General features: G+C 53.2%; 1 protein-coding gene across 7 annotated transcripts; it reads right to left on the reverse strand.

The window, feature by feature from the left end:
- Window positions 1–263: 263 nt before the first annotated feature.
- On the reverse strand, window positions 264–20,860 carry MLLT6 (MLLT6, PHD finger containing). Of its 7 annotated transcripts, none has more exons than XM_001371746.5 (20): window positions 20,338–20,860; window positions 18,728–18,807; window positions 18,043–18,097; window positions 17,580–17,689; window positions 16,321–16,424; window positions 15,619–15,712; window positions 14,897–15,028; window positions 13,841–13,939; window positions 11,042–11,252; window positions 9,777–10,382; window positions 9,187–9,368; window positions 8,903–9,011; window positions 7,970–8,036; window positions 7,715–7,863; window positions 7,307–7,507; window positions 7,103–7,191; window positions 6,382–6,734; window positions 5,796–5,886; window positions 5,010–5,336; window positions 264–4,599 (listed from the first exon to the last, which is right to left on the reverse strand). In XM_001371746.5, exons 1-20 carry the CDS (start codon window positions 20,444–20,446, stop codon window positions 4,558–4,560), a joined length of 3,210 nt encoding a protein of 1,069 aa, XP_001371783.4. In that variant the 5' UTR covers window positions 20,447–20,860; the 3' UTR covers window positions 264–4,557. The 7 variants fall into 7 exon arrangements, with proteins under 7 accessions (XP_001371783.4, XP_056672779.1, XP_056672778.1 ...); XM_056816801.1 differs by having other exon boundaries at window positions 14,897–15,058; XM_056816800.1 differs by having other exon boundaries at window positions 264–5,336; window positions 14,897–15,025.
- Window positions 20,861–20,875: the final 15 nt, after the last annotated feature.

The following is a 20,875-nucleotide window of genomic DNA, read 5'->3' on the forward strand; positions in this document are numbered from 1 at the left end:
AGCTCTAATGAACTGCACACCCCTCCATTTTATAACGGTTGAAAGTTAATGTCTGACACCCTCATAGGGGTATTAAGTAGCAGAGTCAGGATTTGAATCCAGGTTCTCTATGACTCCCAATCTAGGGCTTGTCCAAAGCCAGAAGGCAGAACCTAGATTTGAACCCATATTGTACTCTATTCCCAGGCTATTGCCCTTTCTGGTGTATCTCACTGCCTCTTCCAATCAGTATTATTAGGTAAGACAGGGTCAGTTGTGGACACTTTTTTGTAAAACATTCTTTTATTAAAAGAACAAGTGCTGTTTACGAACTGCCCTTTGTACAAATAACATCAGTTATACAAAGATACAAGATCTGAGTTATACACACCACGGGGTGAGGAGGGGGGTGATGGGAAGCACTACCTCTTGGGCTGGGGAAATTAAGGGGATTCAGAAATGAGCAAAAAAAAATATTGGCTCTTGCAAACTGCTGTTCCCCCCACCCCCACCACAGTTCCCCTGAATCTCTAGGGTGGGGAAGGGGAAGGGGAAGGGGAAAAAAATCAGGATGGGATTGAGATTGAATTGGTTGCCAGCCTGAGAAAGGGTGATAGAGGAGGTCCCTTTTCAGACCCCCTCCCAGCTATTGTGGTGAGGGCAGAGTGAGGGGAACAGAATGAGACAGAAGGCCAGTGAATTGCCATTCCACCCCACCCAGACATTTCAATAAACCAAGAAAGAGAAAAAGAAGACAGTTGTATCTGGGAGTGGAGGTTCACCAAGAGCACTTTCCCCTGACCCCCTTTCAATTTGCCCCCATTTCCCAAAGAAGCATCCCTTTTTTGAGGCACCTCCCACATCCTTCCAACTTCAAGTTTTGGGAGAGGGGCTCTGAAGAGGACACCATTATCCTCCCTTCCAGGTCTCCCTCTCATGCTGAAAAAAAGATGCTGGACAAGGAGGCTGGATAGGGTAAGGTAGGAGGGCAGTGGGGGGTGGGAAAGAGGACAACTGGCTGCTGGAGTTTTCAGTGGGTTTGTTTTCAGGTTTGGGAAAAGGTGCTCAGGGCAAGGACATGCCCCTGGCTCTCAAAGGCCCCTTCCCTCCCTTCCACCCCAGCCTCCTGGACGAGCCCTGGGTGCCTAATTTTCCCAGAACTCTTTTACTGCCTCCTTGGAATAGGAAGAGAGCCCCAGTTCCCTTTGGGGCTTCCCTACTACCTCAAGGAGAGAGCATGGTGTGTGTGTGTGTGTGAGAGAGGGTGAGAAGTTGTATATTAGGAAGCCTGAAGAAAAATCTGACTTCCCTTCCTAAAGAAACACATGGAATAAAATGATGCTGTGGGGGGAGAAGAGTGGCCAGAGGAACCTTTTAAGGTAGAATCCTTTATGCCACAGCTTGGAGTCGGCTCTGATCAAAAGCAAGAGTAAGTGCTACATATAACCCCCCCTCCCCTCCCCAGCCCCGAGACACAGGCACGTCCACCCATGGCCAACCCCACAGGACACACAGAGACACAGACATACAGTCTCACTTGCCCTTGGAGTCCTTACACACACACACCCCAAGACAGACACACCCAGGACCCCAGACCAGGTCTGTACCTACATGCCATGCCCTTCCCTGCCTGCCCTCCCTTCTGGCAACAGTCTGACACCCAAAGTCCACCTTGCCCTCCCTCCCTCCCCACCCCTTCACACTGGGAGGGATAACATTGTACCCCTTCCACTCTCACCAATCTCCCAACTCGGCTTCCTCCCCCACTAACCACATCCTTTCCCTCCCCGAGTCACTGAGACATCTACCTTTAAACAAATCTGTCTCTTACCCACCAACCTCCCCCCTCCCCCCCCAACCCAGTCTATGTCTGTCCTCATTAGTCTACCTGATCTGAAAGCCTGGGAGGAAGAGCAGAAGCAGGCTGGGAGCATGGCAGAGCTTGGCTGGAGAAGGTCTCATCCATTCTCCTGGCTCCAGGCCAAGCTGCCCCAGCTCCCCCTGCACGGACTCTGACCCCTCCTTGTCTCCTTCCCCATTCTCGGGGTCAAGCCATGCTTGCTAGGGAGTCCTTCCTCACATGGAACCTGGTTCCTCAGTGCTACCTGGTAGTGACTTAGGAAAAGTCCCAGGGCCAGGCCTTCCTGAATGAGGTCAGGGCAGCTCATTCCCAGTCCCTCTGGGGAATCTTCAAGGGTCCTCTAGTGGGGGAATGGTCAAACAAGAGTAGCTTTGCCCTGGGGGACCAAGAAGGAGGCCTCAGCCCCAGTACACCAATAAGACTGACCCCTTCAACTCAATTTCCATTCCTACCCTGGCTCAGAAATAGATTTATTTCCCTTATTGTCCTAGATACCTTAACTTCAGCTAGAATGAACCTGATAGTGCCAGAGAAGCCTTCCAGGGCGACACAGTATAAATTCGGGGATCTCTAGATGCTGTTTTTTGAGGGGTAGAAGGGATAAGGGTATTTAAAAGTTTAGATAGAGTAAGGGCAAGCTGATAATTTCACTTATCATTTCTCCCTGCTTGTAGAGCATTAATAAAAAGTGATTATTTCTGAGATTTCCAACATTGCCCCCTGGGCTCTTGGCAAGCCTCAGAGACTGCCCTGGGGGGTTGTCCCCCCTCCCTCCTCAGGCTCCCTATGTCTTATCAACAGGATTAATATTATTTTCAGTATCAGAAAAGAACCGATTGAGCAGCGTGGGCAAAAATATATCTGCGCTACGTCTTCTGTCGTTGCCAAAAATATATACATCTCCTCTTCTTTATTTAAAAAACAAAACAAACAAAAAAACCAACCCCAAAACAGAAACACAGAAACCACACATGCAAAAAGAGACTGACAAAGCACACATATCTAGATGGGTGTGAAAGGCTCTCTCTCTGACTCTCTCTTCCCTAGGCCACCCCCATGATCCATACTCCCCCCCCCAGTGCAACTAAAACATACATCTCGAACATGTCTCCTCCAAAAAAACACCCCTAAACTCATCCTGTCCTTGGCTTTCTGGAAGGGGCAGGGGAGGGCCTCTTGGCCACCTACCCAAGAGGAGTAGCTGGTGGGTAGAAGAGGGGCAGCTGGTTAGTATAAGCTTCCTCCTGAGGGGAGGGCAGGCTTGTTAGTACAGGGAAGGAGGGGACAGTTGGCTTCCCTATCCAAGCCCTGATCCCTGGGGCTCTCCCAGGGCCAGGAAGGTAGGATAAACTGGACAGAATGAGCTGATTGGAGCTGACCCTAGCCTCCTACCACCTCAGGGAGTGTGCATGTATGTGTATGTGTACATGTACGTGTGTGCTAGTATGTGTGTGGGGGGTAGGATTGGAACAGAGGAAAGAGGCTCTGAGCCTGGGCACCTTGGAGGAATGGGTTTTCAGTGAGAGATGGGGAGGGTTCAGGTGCTCTACATTTGGAAGGGAAAGACAGCAGTTATCCTGCATTTGCCACTTTCCCAATTGGAGTGTTTTTTGATTATTAACATCTCACTTGCCCCCAAAGTGCCAAGACTGGCATGAAGGGGATGTAGCTGAGAGGCCACAGTCTCTAACTGCCTGTCTAAACTGACTGAGAATAGAAAACTTCCCTGCGGACCATGCCCTCTTTCACCTGACTCTCTCAGCCCCTCAGTGCTCATTCTCCTGTCACCCCATCTACCCAGGGTCCAGTGATGTAGACACCCAAGCGCGCGCACACACACACAGATACTCACTCATAGAACCAGCCCTCCAGCACTGTCACAGCACACCCCAACTGATAGGTTCTAATAGTGCAAAGAAGTGTGGGGTGGGTGGGATGGGTAGACAGGGTGGGGGCACATAGCCCCACTTCCCTCCATCCCCCCCAAGAGGAACCCCGCAGTAAGGGTGGCTGGGTGGAAGGGAGCAGGCTGGGCTATGTTTGACTCCATCAAGAAGGGAAATCCCAAGCTGACCTTCCTCCCCCCACGGTGCCCACAAACAGTGGGGCTGGGCATCCTCTGCCACTGAGAGCTTCAGCCTTCTTAAGTCTGAAAGCCAGGCAGGTGGGGGTGGGAGGGAGGGCAGCATCCACCCCCCACCCCACGGTCACCACTCAAGTGCCATCCTGTCACATTTGCGACAGGCAACCCAGCCACAACCCCCACCTGCCTGCCCTGTGCCAGCCCAGGGGTAAGGAGGGTGTCTCCCTCAGCAGGGGTCAGAGTCCACTGTCCTCTCCTTCTAGATCCCTAGCCCAGGGGTAAGTGGGATGGGGGTGGTGGTGCTGGGGACCAGGGAAGAGGAGGGGCCGGCCTCAAAGATCAAAATCTCAAAGGATACAAGTAAGTTGGAGCTGAATCTCCTGTCTGAGGGAGGAGTGACAGACTCATCTCTCTGCCCCATCTCTCCCTGGGCTCCCACCCTGATCAAAACCCTGCTTAGTCCTTTGGCCAGGCCGGTGGCAGGATCTCAGCATGGGATGGGTGAGACCCGTTTCCACCTCCTTTATGCCAGGGCTTTCCAGTGTCTGAGCACAGGTGCCTGCTCCGGCTGGGCCCCCTCAGGACCAGGCATCCCCTGAAGCCCCCCCAGGGGCGGGGAGGGGGAGGGGCTGGTCTAGCCTTTTTCTTGGTTGCATGAGGATCCTTTGTCACCGCTCTGGAAGGAGAGGAGAGGAGACAAGACTGGGGCGTTAGCAGGGGTGGCATCCACTGCCTCTTGCCCCCTGGTCCCTTTGCTTGCCCTCGTCCCCTGGATGCCCTTTAACCACCCAGCCTCTAGTCAGAGAAAGCTGGGCTGGTCTGTGACTCCACAGAGAACCACCCGAGACCTCCTTTGGAGTAGGAGCAGGGGCACTGTGACCCCAAATGTGAGCTGTGAAAAGAGGGAGGAGAAGCTCCAACCTCAGAGCCCACCTGGGCCAGGCCTAGACTGGTGACCACTGGGCTGGCACCTCTCTACCCTGCTGGTTTTTTCTTCCTGCTTCCTTCTGCTGTGGCTACAACTCGACCCTCCAGAGTGCCAGGGGTAAAAGGGTGAGAGGGGCCCCCAGAGGGCACGGTACCCACCCCTCCTTTCTGCCCGCTGTTGTCCGCCCCAGGGAGGCTGAGGAAGGGGTTGGTCTGGGCGGTGAGGACAGGGGGCCCGCCTGCTGCTGCCGCCATGAGGGTAGTGCCAGTGCCCAGTGCCGGAGCCACCAGGGACCCCGCGGGCAGCAAGGGTGGGGCAGCTGCTGAGGGCATGAGGCCAGGGGTGCCCGAGGGCAGCAGAGGGGCTGTGCCGCCTGCCAGCAGGCTGGCCATGGGGAGCTGGGGGCCTCCAGACATCTGTAGCCGCTGCAGCTCCCGCTTCTGCTGGATCTGCTGGATCATCTGGTACACAACCGTCTGATGGTCCTGGGGGGGGTGGGAGGCACAGGGTAGGTGGGGCTAGGCTGGTTCTCAAACTTCCCTTCCCTTCCCTGAAGCCTTCTCTGCTCCTGGAACCCTGTACCCATCAGATTCAATGTAGGCTCTATGGAGGAAGGGACCCTATTTTATCTAAACTCCCTATTCACCCCCACTCTGCCCAGTGCAGACAATAGACTCCAATAACCAGGTCCTAGGTTTAAGATGTCCTCAGTTGTTCTTGCTCTTTTCTCCCTCTTATAGCAAAGAAGTCAGCACCCTTTCCATACTGGCCTCTGTATAGGAGTCTGGCCTACTGTGGGCACCGTCAGGCAATGCCATAATTAGAAGAGGAGAGGAAGGGAAGGGGAGTCCCTGAGCTGTTGGTTGATTTCCTAGGAATCCTCCTGGGAGCCTGGGTGGGCACTGGGAGTTCTCATGGGTTTGGGACAACTGGGCTAGAGTTACCGGGGTCAGCTGGGGCGAGGTCAGGAGCTGCTGGAGCTGTTGGAGCTGCTGCTCCTGCTGTTGGAGGAAGTGTCTCTGCTGTTCCGTCAGGCTGCAAGCCAAGAGAGAGGAGGAGGCAATGGGGAAGAGAGAAAGAGAGATCATGACACACTCCCTCCCTGCCAGGGAAGTGAGGGGCTCCCTTGACCCCAGGAACTGGGGGAGGCCACTTAAAGGATGGATAGAGGGAAGAAGGGTAGGCCTCTGACCCCTCTGTGAGTCAGAAAAGGGCTGACTGTGGCAGAAGGGAAGTATGCAAGCTATGTCAAAAGATGGGTTTCCCTGGCAGTCAGGGAAGGAAGGAGGAGACAGGGTATCTCAGTGCTGAGGAGACATTTCATCAACTGGGCTTAAAAAGGAGAAGAAGGATGGCAAAGTCTCTAAAGGCAGAAGTGTTTGGGAGCCAGAAAGAGGATATTTCTTTGGGCTGTGTCGGGATCATCTCTCCAAGATGGACATGAAGGATATCCTATGTGGTTTAGAGGTGCTCTCTCCCTTTCTCTTTAAATAATCCTCTAATATTGGGTTTGCCTCCCTGCCTTCTCACCTGCTGAGGCTCCCTGGCAGTTGCATTGTTGGGGTCCCGCTGCCTTGGTTCAGGCCAGTGGGTGTTGGGGGTGCCACGGCTCCATTAAGTCCACCAAGAAGTCCATTGAGGGGCAGTGTCCCTCCCCCTGCCAGGCCTCCGAGAAGCCCTTCAGCCATGGATACAGTCCCTAAGCCAACTCCTCCAGCCCCCCGGCCCAGCCCATTTTGTGACTGTGGCTGCTGAGGGGCTGGGGGGCCAGGCAGGGCCAGGGGCAGGGTAGCCGGACTCTGCTGCAGAAGGGGTAGAGGTGGAGGTGTGCTGTGGAAGGACAATGAGGAGCTGCTTCGGCTTGGGCACCCAGAATGAGGGTCCTGGAGGAGAAGGGGATCAAAGTCAGAGCCAAAGCAATGTGGAACAGCACTGAGACAATGCTGCCATCTCCTACTGCCACCTGTTTCCCTCCCATTCAATAGCTCCAGTCCCAAAGAATGCTCCATCACCACTGGCTCCATCAAGCCAGCCGCCTCTCCCCAGGATGAAGGGAAGGGAGGGAAGGGAGAACCTGTGCCAAACTGGCAGGCTATCCACAGTGATGAAGGCCAAGTAGAATGTGGGTACCGCCCAGAGGCCCCTGAAAGGGTACTGGGCATCAAAAGCAAGAATGCTACCTGGCACCCCTCCCTATGCCAAATCTGCCTAAAGTGACTTCCCTCCTGCCTCAGGCCTTCCCTGCCCATACCTCGGAAGACATGGAGAGGGAATTTTCCAAGCCAAAGCTGTTCTTTCCAGGAGGACTTTTGCTGGTGCTTAGGGAGTCGGTGCTGCCAGCTGAGGAGATAAGTGATAAGGGGCAATGGGCATCAGAAAAAAGGCCTTTGCCAGCTTACTCCCACCAGCTCATCTCCATGGAGGCCTGGAAGAGCCAGAGGTCCCCCCCCCTCACCATTGGGTGGCAGGCAGTAAGGACCCTGAGGGGTGGGTCCATTGGCAGCAGGCACCCCAGCAGGTACCACAGGGAAGGGTACTGAGAGCTGTACGTTGAGGATCTGGAGTCGTTCCTTCTTTGCTGTCAGGCTCATGATCTGTTCCTGAAGTCTCTGGTTCTCCTTCTGCAGTGAGTGCAAGGCTTTCAGCATTTCTACAACTGGAGCAGGGGAGAAAAAGGGGTCAGGGAAGGGCAGCAGCCATGGAAGAGCTGGGGAGTGGGGTGAGTGGTGAGAACGATGAAGGGGGCTAGAGAGGGAGAGGCCAGAGGAAGCAGAGGCTAGAGTGGCAATCTGAGCATTGATTGGGAAAGGCCCCAAGCAAACTCATCTCCCCTCCCACCCGTCCTGAGGCAAGGCCCTCTCACTATTGACTCCAGCTTCGCCATTGCCCTGTTTCTCTAGCAGCTGTTCCATGTTGGCTGTGCCCTGGGATGCTGGATCCAGCTGGCTGCTCGAGCAGGGAGCTGAGGGTGCTGTCTGATCAAAGAGTGTGGGGAGGCTGCTGATGGGTGACCTGTGGGGTCAGAGACAAGGACACTGGCTCCTGACCTCACCCATGGGTCCTTCCTCTGGGGTGTCCTCCCCCCACCCCAGCCCTCCAGGCCCCCTCCACGACTCACATGGATGACAGGCTCTCTTGGGGAGAGGTGCCCCCGCACCCAAAGCTGCACTCCTCCAGGCTGGGCTCTAGAAAAGAGGGGGGGGGGGAGTCAGCAAGGTCCCAGGAGATGCTGCCTTTGCCAAGACTTCCCTTCCCCCACTCCAGGCTCCCTAAGCAGCTCCTCCTGGGAGTCCCCCAGGTCCCGGAGGCTCAGCTTGGGGCCCTGGGGCCCAAGGGATCCCCGAGGAGCCTCCGCAGGCAGCAGGACACGCACCCCTAATTTCTTCCAGACGGGCTCCTCCTCACCTAGATGATTTCCCCTCAGACTCCCCCCATGATTCGTTTCTAACTAGTCCAAGACGAAGGCTCCGAGACTTGTTTCCAGCAGGAAGTGGGCTCGGGGCTGCAGCCCTCCAATGGGCTCCGGGCCTTTGCTTGGACCCAGGTGGGAAAGCCCCGCCTCCTGGGGGGGCCAGGTGGTGCCTCCCCACCAATCAAATCGCGACCACTCCCGGGCCGGGGCTCCCTCTAGGGGGGCAGAGGCGGAGCTGCAGCCGAGAAAGCCGGAGACCATTTGTTCCCCGATAGAAGCCCGGGAGGAGTGAGGCAGAGAGGGGCCGCTGATCTTCACAGGCTGCGCCAGGGGCCATATGGGCATAGCTGGGGAACAGACCCTCATAGGACAAGACAGAACGGCCTCTAGAGTCCAGAAAGGCCGAGACCGAAATCCTGATTGATTCCTCCCTTCCTAGGTGCGTGTGTCACTAAGCTAATCACTTAAATGTCTCAGCCTCAGTTTCCTTGCCTGTAGGATAAGCCTAATAATACCCTGTACATCTCACTTCGAAGGAGAATATGAGGAAGGTGCTCTGCAAATCCCAAAGCACAGCAGAAATTCAGCAGTGGAATTCTCAAGGGGGGGGGCAAAAGACCCTCCTGCCCACCCACATACCTGTTCGACTGTTCTCTGCCTGAGTGAGGAGCGGGTTAACGGAGCCCATGGGGGTCCCAAAGATGTGGGAAGAAGGAAGGCTGAAGGTAGAGCCAGCCAAAGAAAATACCTGGAGGGGAGAAAGGCAGAGATTTTCTGGATCCAGGACAATTTATGGCCCTGGAAGGAGAGGGAAGGGACAGAGGCTGGTTCTCCAGGAGGCACAGAGGTCACAGGGGTATAGATTTTGGGAATTTGATGACCACAACTTCCAAAGACTTGACAGACCACACCACCTGCCTTACCTGGGTGGTGGAGATGGAGGCAGAGGAGGCAGGGAGGGTGCTGGCAAAGGGGGAACGGCTGAGCTGGGGAAGAGATGAGGTGCCTGTGGGACCCAAGAGGCTGGAAGAGAGGGGTGTGCTGCATACCGCCCGAAGGACCCCACCACCATGCGAGATAGGGTCCTTGTTACTGGTGTAGATCCCTACAAGGAAGAGGGGAGACAGACGAAAACTCATCCTTCATGGCATCTCCAAACACTCATTTCACTCTAGCTATAGATGTCTCCCTCCTGCCTGGACACATCCCTTGGAATGGGTCACCTTGTCTGGCCACCCTCAGAAATCTCTTGCAGGAATGCTCTGGCACAATCTCTATATGACTGAGGGATGCAAACAAGCCTGGGACAGGCTCTGGTCCGGCATACCTCTTCTCTTAGCTCTTGGCCTTGCCGTCCCTCTTCCCTGACCCCCCAAGTCCTCCTGATAGACTGATTTCAGTTTCTTTGGTCACTAGATTGTTAAAGATAGGCAGACCACCCTTCTTCCCCCCTAATCCTCCACTATGCTAGCTCCCTCCATTCCCTTCATGGGAGACAGAAGAAGATTCCTACCTGCCCCAAGCAGTGGAGACTCAAGGCTGAGGCTAGGCAGGGCTGCTTGGTGTCCAAAGGCCCGGGAAGCAGAGGCAGGGTTCACACTGGAACTAACCAGTGAGCCCCCTGAGAAGGGTGAGGCTGCTGTGGCAGTGAAACCAGCCAGCTGGGCCCCAGGGAGGGATGGTACCAAGGGCCCTCCTACTCCCTCCTTGTTCCTGCTCCCCTTGGGCCTTCCAGGCCCATGGCGATTTTTCTTGCTCCCTTTATGTTTCTTCTCTTTCAGACCCTCAACCACTTCCTCTGAAGCAGCACTCAGTGAGGGCATCCTCTTGTGACTGCCTGGTCCAGTGCTTCCCCCAGGGATATGGGGGGCCTTGTACTCTCCTGGAGATGGCACCCGGGTCCGAGCTGTTCCAGCAGCAGATGTGGAGAAGCGCATGATAGAACCAAATCCAGAAAACACCACCTTCTGCTCAAAGACATCAGCCTTGGGAGGCTCTGAGGCAGGGGGAGAGACAGGCCCTGGTGGTGCTGGTGGTGTTGCTTTGGGGTACTTCTCCTCCTCAGGCTGCTCCAGTTTGGGGAAGGATGAGAAGTCTGGGGAGCTCTGGAGGGAGGAGACTGTAGAAAGAGGAGATATGTCCAGAGTCTCATACAAGACGCCTATCGGTTGGACCTGGCTAAAGTCCAGGGTGAGGGGGTTCTGGAAGCTAGCCTTGGGGGAGACAGGGACAAGGCCAAGAGAAAAAAGCCACATAGATTTATGTCCTGGTTGGGCCAAGCTTACACAGCTGAAACTTATAGGAGAAAATGGGGGAGAGAAGGTCTATAGTGGTGGCTACTCAGTAGGGAGAACTAGAATCCAGGAGGATGGAGGAGCTGGAAGACACTGGGAAAGAGAGACTGAAAGGCTTATCTGGGTTTTTTTTTTCTTTCCTGAATCTATCACCATGAAAATGATGTATAAATCAATAAGGTTAGGATGGGATCTGGACCTTTGATTTCACTGGGAAAGGAACTCCCAGATGAAAGAACTCCCTCCACTAGTGCAGGACAGCACTTTCTCTGCAGCTTAGTTGTCCAGAGCTTCAAGAAGTTAAATGACTTCCCCAGGGTCACAGTAGGTATGGGAAGCAGGACTTGAACCCATACTTGCCTGGCTCTCTGGCCACTAGAACACTCAGCCTCCTAGCCATCCTTTTTTCTGTAAAGAGTGGAGTTGGGCTGGGTACCAGCCTGGGCTCCAGTCCCTTAGGCCTTCCCTTAGCTGCCACACTCACCTGTGGGCTGGAAGGGTCCTCCAGAAGAAGAGGAAGAGGAAGAGGAGGAGGCAGAGGTGAAGCTGGCCACACCTTTTCCACTGCTTAACTTCTTGCCCTTGTGGCTGAGGCTGTGGCTGGAAGACTTCTTCCCTTTGGAATCTCTGCTACCCTCAGAGGGCTCCCGGGCACTGCCCTCATGGTGAGAGGAAGAGGAAGAGGAGGAGGAGCCCTGAGGAGAGAAGAGAGAGGTGGGGTTGAGCATCAGGCACATCCCTAGTGAAGCCTACCCCCATCCACAGCTGGGAAGAGCAGAGTGATGGTAAGAGAATTGTTCCACTGCCCCAGTGTCTGGGAGGAGAGATCAGAGGGGAGATGGGCCTCCTGACCAGCACCCTCTTAGGGTCCCGAGTTCAGTTCTCTCCTTTTGTCCACAGAATCACAGGATCATAGATAGAGAGAATCTTACAACTGAATCTGAGCCCCTCGTTTAACAGATGGCGAAACTAAGGCCTGGAGAAATTGCTGACTAGTTAAGTGTCAGGCCTTCTTGACTCCCTGTAGGGGTACAGACCAAACTTTGAGGGATGTCATGCTGTTTTTGGTGGCTTTATCCCACCCTCTCTTCTTAACTGAATTTGCCCCAACATAAGAATCCCTAAATTTAGCCCTGCCTATGCTACCCTCCTCTAACCTCTCCTTCTGTCAGGTTCTGTTGAGGTTCCTGGGGAGTTATGGAGAGAGAACCCAGAGAAGGGGACCCACAGGGTCCCACCAAGAATCTGAGAGTCAATGAAAAAAACAGATTGAGGCTGAGATGGGGGTCTGGTATGGAGGTAGGGTGATGATGGGGATGACACTTCAAAATCTCAGATCATAGGATGTGAGTGGGAAGGAACCTTAGAAGTTCCAGATGGAGCCTGGGGGAGCTGTGTTTTGGGGTGCTTGATTTTTTCAGGCTTGGGGAGCAAGAGGTTGGTAAACAGACAGACAGCCCCTCCCTGGCCATTCAAACATGATCATGGGAGAGAAAAATAGGGGTGGAAAGAGGAAGGCATCCCTACTCTCTAGATAGAGACACAATCTTTACTTGTTATGTTATACAACAGCTGGAATTCTGAGCAGAGCCAGATGTGGCTCTAATCTGAGAGAAGGGAAGGAGAGTTATGGGGAGGGAGGATTATGAGGGGACAGCTGGCCACTTGGAATATATGCATCTATGGACATATGCTTCCAAAGCACATGTAAGGAGATACATCTCATGTGTGTGGGCAAAAACATATTCATGCTCACGTAAGCTCACACACAGACACCTATGTGCATGTTCATATCTGCCTACTCTCTCTCTCTCTCCCTCTCTCTCTCTCTGCCAGCCAGCCAGGATCGTTCCCAAATCTAATCTGCCTAGCCCTGCCTCTTCTCTCCCTGAATCCTTCTGATCTAAGGCCTCTTCAAAGGGCTGCAGGCAGGGATGCCAGGTTCCTGATCTATGTCCCCCCTCGGCTTCTCTAGGCCAAGTGGGCTCAGCCTCAGGAGTGAAGGAGAGGAATTCTCCAGCCAAGTCTCCCTCCCCTCAGCCCCAAGCAAAGAAGGGGGAGAGGGAGAAGGCTACTATGCTTGGGCAACTTGGGCAGTCACTATGGCAACATCACTGGGGCAACCTGATACCCGAGCCTTGTGCCAAACTGCCCTCGGCACTGCCAGCCTCCTGTCAGGGAGGGGCAGGGATGAAGAGGGGGGCCTCCCAGACCCCTGGGCCCCCAGAGATGAGATGGGGTGGGCTGGAGTGGGGGTTGGGGGTGGGCAGGGCTCTGAATGTCCCGCTCTTTAGGATTAGAGACTCTCAGGAAAGAAGGGAGGGGTGAGTTCTGTTTGCCAGATGTTATATCTCTATATGTGGCAGGTCTGACCTACCAGGGCCCCAGCTATGCACAGCTGGAGAGGGCAGGCATTAGGAAGAGAGGCTAACTAAGGTGTGGTGTGAGAAGAGATGGGAAGAGGGCCTGGGCTAGGGGCAGGAGGGAGGTTATTTAGGAGACTAAAAGGGAAGGGTGAGTGGTGCAAACCCATCTTGAGATTTCCACTCCCTAGCCTGGAGGGGTGAACAGCCATTTAAGAGAATGGGATCTGGGGGCTGCTTTCCAGAGTCTGGCTTTTTATCCTAGCTTCAGGGAGGAGGCATATACATCATAGGAGAGAGAAAAGGGAACAGTTTCTCAGATAGTGTTCCATTGACGTGTGGGACAGGGCAGGAGCATGTCACCTCCTTTCCCTAGGTCTCAGTTTCCACATCTGCAAAATGAGGGAGATTAGATATTCTCTAAGATCCCTTCTGGCTCCAATCCCAGGAAATGCCCTCACACCTGCTGCTGACAACTCTCATTGGCCACAAGGTGGGGCATGAATAAGCTATCTGCCATGACCCCCCCCCCCCACCTTTCATCTTCTCTGGGACAAAGGCATGGAGATGGGGTGGAGGCAGCCCATGGTAAATGCTCACAAAATCTGAGACTGTTACAGTTGGAAGATTCTTAGACCACCAGAAATCATCTCATTCAACCCTTTCATTTTACAAAAAAAGAAACTGAGTTCTGAGAGGGGAAGTGGAATGCTCCAAGGCCACCCAGATAGTTAATGACAAATCTTCCAACATGAGTTTTTTCTATGACTACCCCACGGGGTCTTATGCCATTTTAGGGGAAAGAAGCCTTACTTGAGTGGGCCCCTAAGGTCAGGTTTCATGGTTCTCTCTGTCCCCCGAATTCTATTGTTTGCCCCTCCCCCCTTTTCAAAGTGTAAAGAATTATCAGCAGCTGGTACCTTGTCAGTGATGGGGGGCACAGGGGGAGTGAGGATTCTGGGGGGAGACTCAGGCCTCTTCTTGTGCTTCTGTTTAAGCCGATCCTTGTCCTTACGACTCTGCAGAGGCAAAGGTGGGGCAAGTTGAGGTGTACAAAGACTTAGAAGGCTCAGGGAGGGGAGGAAATGGGGCTGAGGAGTTGGGCCAGATAATAGGCTAATATGTTGACAAAAGACGTCCCTTCTCTGGTAGAGGCTGTCTGAGGGAGGAGCTCTGGAGGAAGCCAGTGAGGGTCTCTCCTGCCAGTTTCTCCAATATTTTCCATCTTGAAACTAGATGGGGGGGCAGGAAGGGGGTTTCTCAGGGATGGGGAGGCACAGACAGGTTCCTCAGTGATTCCCAGCCCCTCCCCCTTCTCTCTGCTGCCTACTAAAAATAGCTCACTCCATTATCATGCCAGCGACCCAGCTCGACACACAATCCAGCAAGGACATACACACTGGGATGCACCAAGAGTAATCCAGTGCCACGTGCAAGGCAGCACTGACTGAGGAGCGGGAATACCCACAAACAAATAAAGGACCCCTTTGACCAGCATCCACCCAGGAATCAGGAGCTGATGGAGTTGGGGTAGGGGGTAGGGAGGAGAATGACCCAAGGACAAAGACAGACACAGGCACAAGGGCAACCTCCTCAGTTCTGGAACAGCAACTGCCCTAGCCCTGGGACCCTCTCCCAACAAGAGGCACATCAATTTGGATCACAGGAATGGGGGGCCTCAAATTCAGAGCGGTTAGATCACCTCAACTAAATTCCTCATTTTGTGGATGAGGAAACTGAGGTCTAGAAAGATTGTGCATCTGTGTAAGTGATTTACCCAAGGTCACACAGCAAAGCCAGGATTTCAGCAGAAATTCTCTGCCTCCCTGGCATCCTAGCCAATGAGGAGGGTGGCAAATGCTCATCACTTCCCTCCATGCTACAATTTACAATATCCTTTTTTCTTCCCTGGGAATGTGAACTGCCTCCAGGTATACTCTTTTAGAAATGGGGCCCAGGACATGCCAGGAACATACCTTCTTTGGGACCCTCTCATGGTGGGAGCCATGCTTTTCCTGAGAAGACGGTGAGGCTGATTGGCTTCTCCGGCCAGCGATGAAGCCGCTGTTGCCTCCCCCTGATCCCCCACTGGAGTGCCTTGATGTCTTCTGGCGGAGGGGTGGAGGGGAATTTGCTGGCTGTTTAAGGGGTCCTAGTCAAACCCTCCTCTTACCAGCCCATGAAAAGGATCATTAAGGACAAGTCATCCCTACCCCCCTGTCTCTACTTGGGGTTCTCCTTCCCTTAAAGTCCAAAGATCTATACGATGTCCAAAGATGTTTTTTTCCTCTCAACTCTGACCAACCTCTTAACTGCTTCCTCAAATAGAAAGATTTCCTTGCCCTCTCGACCTTCCCAGTAAAGTCAAGAAATCCCCCTCCAGGTTGCATTTCACAGGATCACTGAATTTAGAGCTGGAAGGTCCTAAGAAACTATCTAATCTAACCTCCTTATTTTATAAGGAAGGAAACTGAGGCTCAGAATGGTTAAGGAACTTGCCTGAGGTCATATGAGTATAAGGAGAGGTGAGATTTGAACTAGGGTCTTCTGACTTTAATTCAGTGCCTTTTCTACCAGACTTCATTTCAATCAATGTCTTGGCTCTTGGAGAAGGTATACAGTTTTAAGGCCCTTCTGGGGATGCTGGGCTGGAGCCAAGTGGGATGGGCATATAAGGGAGAGAACTGTCCCAACTCACCATCTTGCTGAAGTGATATTTGCAGTAGCCACAGTATTTGACGTTGTCCACTTCTAAGACCTCTTCCTCACATAGCAGACCAGCCATCTGGGCACTGAACCCCCCAACCCATCCCCAGGGAAGGTTAGGATGGAGGACTCCAGGTGCAGACCACCAGCAACCCACTTCCCATCTAGCCAGGCGACTCTCTATTTTCCCTTTCTAAAAGCTCATAGTTATTAGAAATAGTAGTAAATATTACATTTTTCTGCCTTCTGCCTCATTCAACAGACAAGCCCCTCATTTGCACAGCAGTGCATTTTAGGATGTGGCTATCCATATTCTTTTTTGTTGCTTTATTATCTTAACCACCCCTGCAGGGGAAGAACCTGGAACAAACAGACCAGCTATGCCTTTTGTGTAAAACCAAGAATTTATTTTGGAATGACAAGTCTATCATAGATTTAGGGCTGGAAGAACCTTTAGAAGTCCTTTATTGTAACATCCTCATTTTACAGATGTGCCAACTGAGACCCAGGAAGGGAAGGAACTGACTTTGCCCAAAGTGTATGCAAATAGACAAGCAAAAGAAAGGCAGAATGGCCAGAATTCAGGTCAGACCAAGTTTCCTTCTATCTTTCATCTTTCCTTTATAGACCCACTCCATGAACTTCTGGGGCATCATCTGGGGACAGGGGCACAATAAGATATGGCATGGCTCACCAGGTGACATGGAAGGCTTGCCGACAGCCATGTCGGTTACAGGTCATGCAGGCTCCTGAGGCTGCCTTGCTTTCCCGGCCCTGCTCCTCACAGATGTAACAAGTCTAGAGAAGGCAATGGAAATTAGGTTGTCTCAGGGAATAGAGTCTTGGAATTAGCATGTTTTTGCTTTTTAAACCCTTATTTTCTGTTTTAGGAACAACTCAATAAAACAGGCAAGGATGAGGCGAGTGAGATTACGGGACTTGCCCAGGGTCACACAGTTTAGGAAGTGTCTGAGGCCAGGCTCCCAACTCTAGGCTGGCTCTCTATCCAATATGCTACCTAGCTACCTCAACTGTTTTTGGATCTGCTCTCAGACACTTATTTTGTGATCCTACATAAGTCACTTAACACCTCTCAGGGGCAGTTTCCTTATTTATATAATAATAGCTTTGCATAGGCTTGTTGGGAGGAGTGAATGAGATAACACTTAAAAAAACAAAACAACTTGGGCTGACATATAATTGTTAGCTGTTATTAATTACTCTTCTTTCTCTTAATGCTCCCCTTTCAGTAACCCTTTACCCTACCCCCCCCACACCCTTCCTTCTTCTGGGATATTAAGCCTCCAGCTCAGCCTCCTGTCCCTAGCCAGTCCATTGCCCTCTTCCTTTTTCCTCCCAGGGCTCCTATCCTCCAATTCCTTGATGTCTTTATGTCCCACAATATTGAAGATTCCCGAAGTGTAACCTCATAATGCATTGACTTGAGGTTTATAAAGTTTGATTTCTACAGTTACCCTGTGAAGCAGGCAGTGCAAGTATTATTACCTCCATCATCCATAGGAGTAGACTAGAGCTCAGTGAGGCTTTTAGATGACTGTCCCAAGGTCAGCCAGTCCATGTCAGAGACCCAGGTTTCTGATTTTGAATCCTGTGCCCCTCAACTGCACTAGAGCCCATTTTCTCTAGCTTGGGCCTTAGAGGCATATGCATATGGAGGGGGAGTGGGTGGCAAAGAGGGAGGTCATGTTGGGATTTCCCACCCATGCCCTTTGGGTCCCAGAAGCATACATAGCTAAAGAACATGCTGATTGGACTGAACTGAATGAGATGGAAAGACAGCGATGGAAGTGTGGAGGGTGAAATGGACAGAGTAATTGATGGAGGAATAGTGGAAGGTAGAGACCTGACAGAGGGATAGATGGAGAAGACTGGAGGGAGATGTGGAGAAGGGACCGTGAAGAGGGAGTTGCAAGGCTCAGGGAAGGGACTGACCTTGTTGAATCGGTCGTGGGGGACATACTGTAGGACAATGGGTTCCATGGTGAGCACATTGGCAAATTGTACCTCGGGGATGTAGAGGGCACACACCACATGGGCCCAGCCTGTGAGGCAAAGAGACAAGCTTCAGGGACCAGTCCTGCCCTGCAAAGGCATCCACTCAAATTTTGTTTCAGCAGGACCCAGCTCAGTTTCCCTTCTCCTCCATCCCAGCCTCTCTACTCTTAAGACCAAACCCAGACCTTCAGTCCTTATTTGTGTTCGATTCATACAACCCCAAAGTCATTTAATTCATGGCATCCTGAAGGAAAATTCCCAGGCCCTCCCCGACTCTTCCCTGGCTACAAACCTCCAAGGCAGGTAGAGCTCAGGTATGTCTGGCCTAGCCAGAGAGTTGGAGACTTGTATGTAAATGTTAATTCCACAGTTGGAGTAAGGGAAGGTTGTCTTCACTCACCTCCATTGTCTGTCCTCTTCAATGCCCCATCTTTGTGTGGGCACAGCTCACACCTCTATAAAAAATACAGGGCATAAATGAGGGATCAGAGAAGGCATTGAAATATGGCTAGGGGAGAAGGGAAGGCCTGGGAGGATATCTGCTGAGCCCTCCCTGGCTCCATTGAAAGCAAGTTTAAAAGGCCCCCAACTCTGGGGGTTGAGGGACTAAGTGTCAGAGATGGGAGCTCTGTGTTCAGTGTTAGGGATGGCAGACTGAGTGAGAGATGGAGGTTTGTGATGTAGGGGCTCAGTGTCTGATGTGAGATGGCTCAGGCGGCCATAGTCGGGGCCGGAAGGGAGAGTTCAGTGTCAGGGATGGGGAGTCAATGCCAGAGATGAGATTCACTGTCAGGGAGAGAGGAGTGGAGTGTCAGAAATGGGGATTGAGTGTTGGGGAGGCAGGTGCTTAGTGTCAGCAATGGAGGAGTCAGTGTCAGAGATGAGGGTCAGTGTCAAATTCCTAAGTCTGGATGGGGGGAATCAAACACTCAGGATCAGGGTGTTTAAGTAACAGGGTTGGGGGATGGGCACTCAGGAACCCAGGCTTGACCTAAACTCAAGACTCTCCAGCCTCAGCCTCTGCCTTGTTGCCAGGGAAATTTGTGGAGGGTCCAGGGGAGCAGATGTGAGGGGAGCATACTCACCACCCTGGCGGCTCGCTCCTGTGACTCACATTTCCGGCAGAACCAGGGTCCGGTGGGCACCTGGACGATGCCATAGCAAGCTTGGGGGGTGGGGTAGGAAGGGTCAAGTCAGTGCCCAGAGTCCCCTTAAGGACAAGGGCCCCAGAATGGGGGGAGGGGAAGGGGGCTCTTGAAAGCTGGCTCAGAGCAATTTTCTCAATGACTCTTTCCCATAGGAATTGTGGGTGAGAGGGGGGTGCCGAGGGAGTAGAGAGGGTACAGCTTCATAGGGAGAAGCCAAGTTCCTTGGCTCCCATATCTTATTCTCCACCAATTCCTTGGGGAAATTCTACAAGGGGGTTACATACAACCACACAACTACATGGCCATACAACATCATAACTCTACAATCACACAACCACACAAGAGAACCCCACTTCCTAAAACCAGTGATAGGCTCTGAGAGGTGGGAAGTCTGGGTCCTTGCCTTAGACCTTTAGATGACCTCCTTCCACACACAGTTTTCTAGTAGCCCTCCCTCTTCCCCGTCATCAGAAACTAAACTACATTTAAAAAAGGGAATATTTATTTACACTCCAGGAACAAGTCTTATTGAGGCTGGCTATGTGTATGTTATTTTGGTGGGGGAAATTAAGTAGTAAAAGCAGAAAAAGGGGCTCCTCCATCTCCTTCACTTTAGCTAACAGAGCAACACAGGTCAGAAGTCACCTACAAGGGCAGGTGCTTGAAAACTAACTCTGGGGAAGTGCTGCTATCACCCACAGCAACTGGGCTCCTGGCAACAGGGGCTGCCCCCATGAGAAAAGAGGGTAAAGGGGGGCCTCCCAGAGGAAGGCTTAAGGGGATGCCAGGATCCAGGTGTCTCTGCTCCCACCCCCAACCCCCAATTCCTCCAGGGTTGAACCATCTAGTCATGTGCTGTTTTGGAAACTCCCAAAACCAGTATCTACCGTCCCACACCTTTCCCTGGAAACATCTCCCGACTCTCACCCTCTTCTCAACGCCCCTTAAAGTCTCTACCTATCCTCAACCCCCAGGGCTCTAAGTCTCTTCTCCTACCTTCCTAATACCCCCCCCCCACCTCTGATCCGGAAGCTTGAGGGGGGAGGACTGACTTTCTTTGACCTCCCTTTTCACCCCACCAACACACACCAAGAAGTAAGAATCAAATTAACCAAATGGGGTGGGGGTGGGGGTGTGTGAAAAAAAAGAGTTTTATTCTGGTTACCCCAAACTCAGGATGGGGCAGTCAGCATGGTGATAGGGGGTGAAGCACACCATTAATCACCCTTTTCCTTGGACTCCCCCTAAACTCATTCAACTTGGGGGGGTGGGGGGAACAATATGATCGGAACAATAGGCAAGAAAACAAAGCCTGGTCGCCCCCTCCTCCGCCTGGGGTGGGGGTGAGGGTGGGGGGGTCTCCTCCTCTGTCCCCCTTCCCCTTCAGGTGTGTGTGTGGGGGGCTGGGGCAGGTCCCCACGGACTCGGGGTAGTCCCAGGAGTGGACGCTAGTCTCCGCCGGCCCGTCGATGGGGGGCCGCAGACCCCCGCCCTCCCCCTCCCCCCCTCCGCTGGGGGGGGTCTCGCCCTCCCCCTCCCCCTCTTACCTTGATGGACAGCGACGCTACACGCGTGTCCATCGCAGTAGACTAACGGATTCTCCGCCCAGCCCCGCTCGTCCGAACACACGCAACAACCTCCTACCATCTCCTTCATACTTCCATGAGCTCCCGGGGGGGTGGGGTGGGGGGCGCTGGGGGGATCCTCGGGGGGGGGTCAGGGAGGGAGGGAGGGAGGGAGGGGGGGCTCCTTCGCTCCTCTCCCCCTCCTCCTCCTCCTCCTCCTCCCCCTCCTTCTTCTCCTCCTCTTCTTTTCTTTCTCTTCTTCTTCTTCTTCTTTTTCTTCCGCTCTCTCGCCCTCTGGCCGCCCCCGCCGCTGCGCTCTTGCCCTCATGCCCCGGCGGGCGCCCCCCCCCACCCCAAGAAGAACCTGGCTTTCCCCTGCCCCCCCTCCCGGGCCCCCTCGCCCCAAACTAAAGAAGGCCCCTTAGCAGCGGCAGCCCGGCCAGGCCGGGGTGGCTGAGAGTGGCATAGCTCCCTCCTTCCCTCCTCCTCCTCCTCCGGCCCCCCCACTCCGGGCGCACAC

This window comes from Monodelphis domestica, chromosome 2 (genome assembly GCF_027887165.1).
Source record: "Monodelphis domestica isolate mMonDom1 chromosome 2, mMonDom1.pri, whole genome shotgun sequence".
In the NCBI taxonomy this organism is placed as follows: domain Eukaryota; kingdom Metazoa; phylum Chordata; class Mammalia; order Didelphimorphia; family Didelphidae; genus Monodelphis; species Monodelphis domestica.

Coding starts and splice junctions, on each gene's coding strand:
- MLLT6 (XM_056816798.1), bottom strand. CDS start 20,446: ATGAAGGAGATGGTAGGAGGTTGTTGCGTGTGTTCGGACGAGCGGGGC. Junction 18,808..20,337: donor TAGCGTCGCTGTCCATCAAG/GTAAGAGGGGGA, acceptor CCACCCCCCAAG/CTTGCTATGGCATCGTCCAG. Junction 10,383..11,041: donor AGGACCCTTCCAGCCCACAG/GTGAGTGTGGCA, acceptor CTCTTTCTACAG/TCTCCTCCCTCCAGAGCTCC.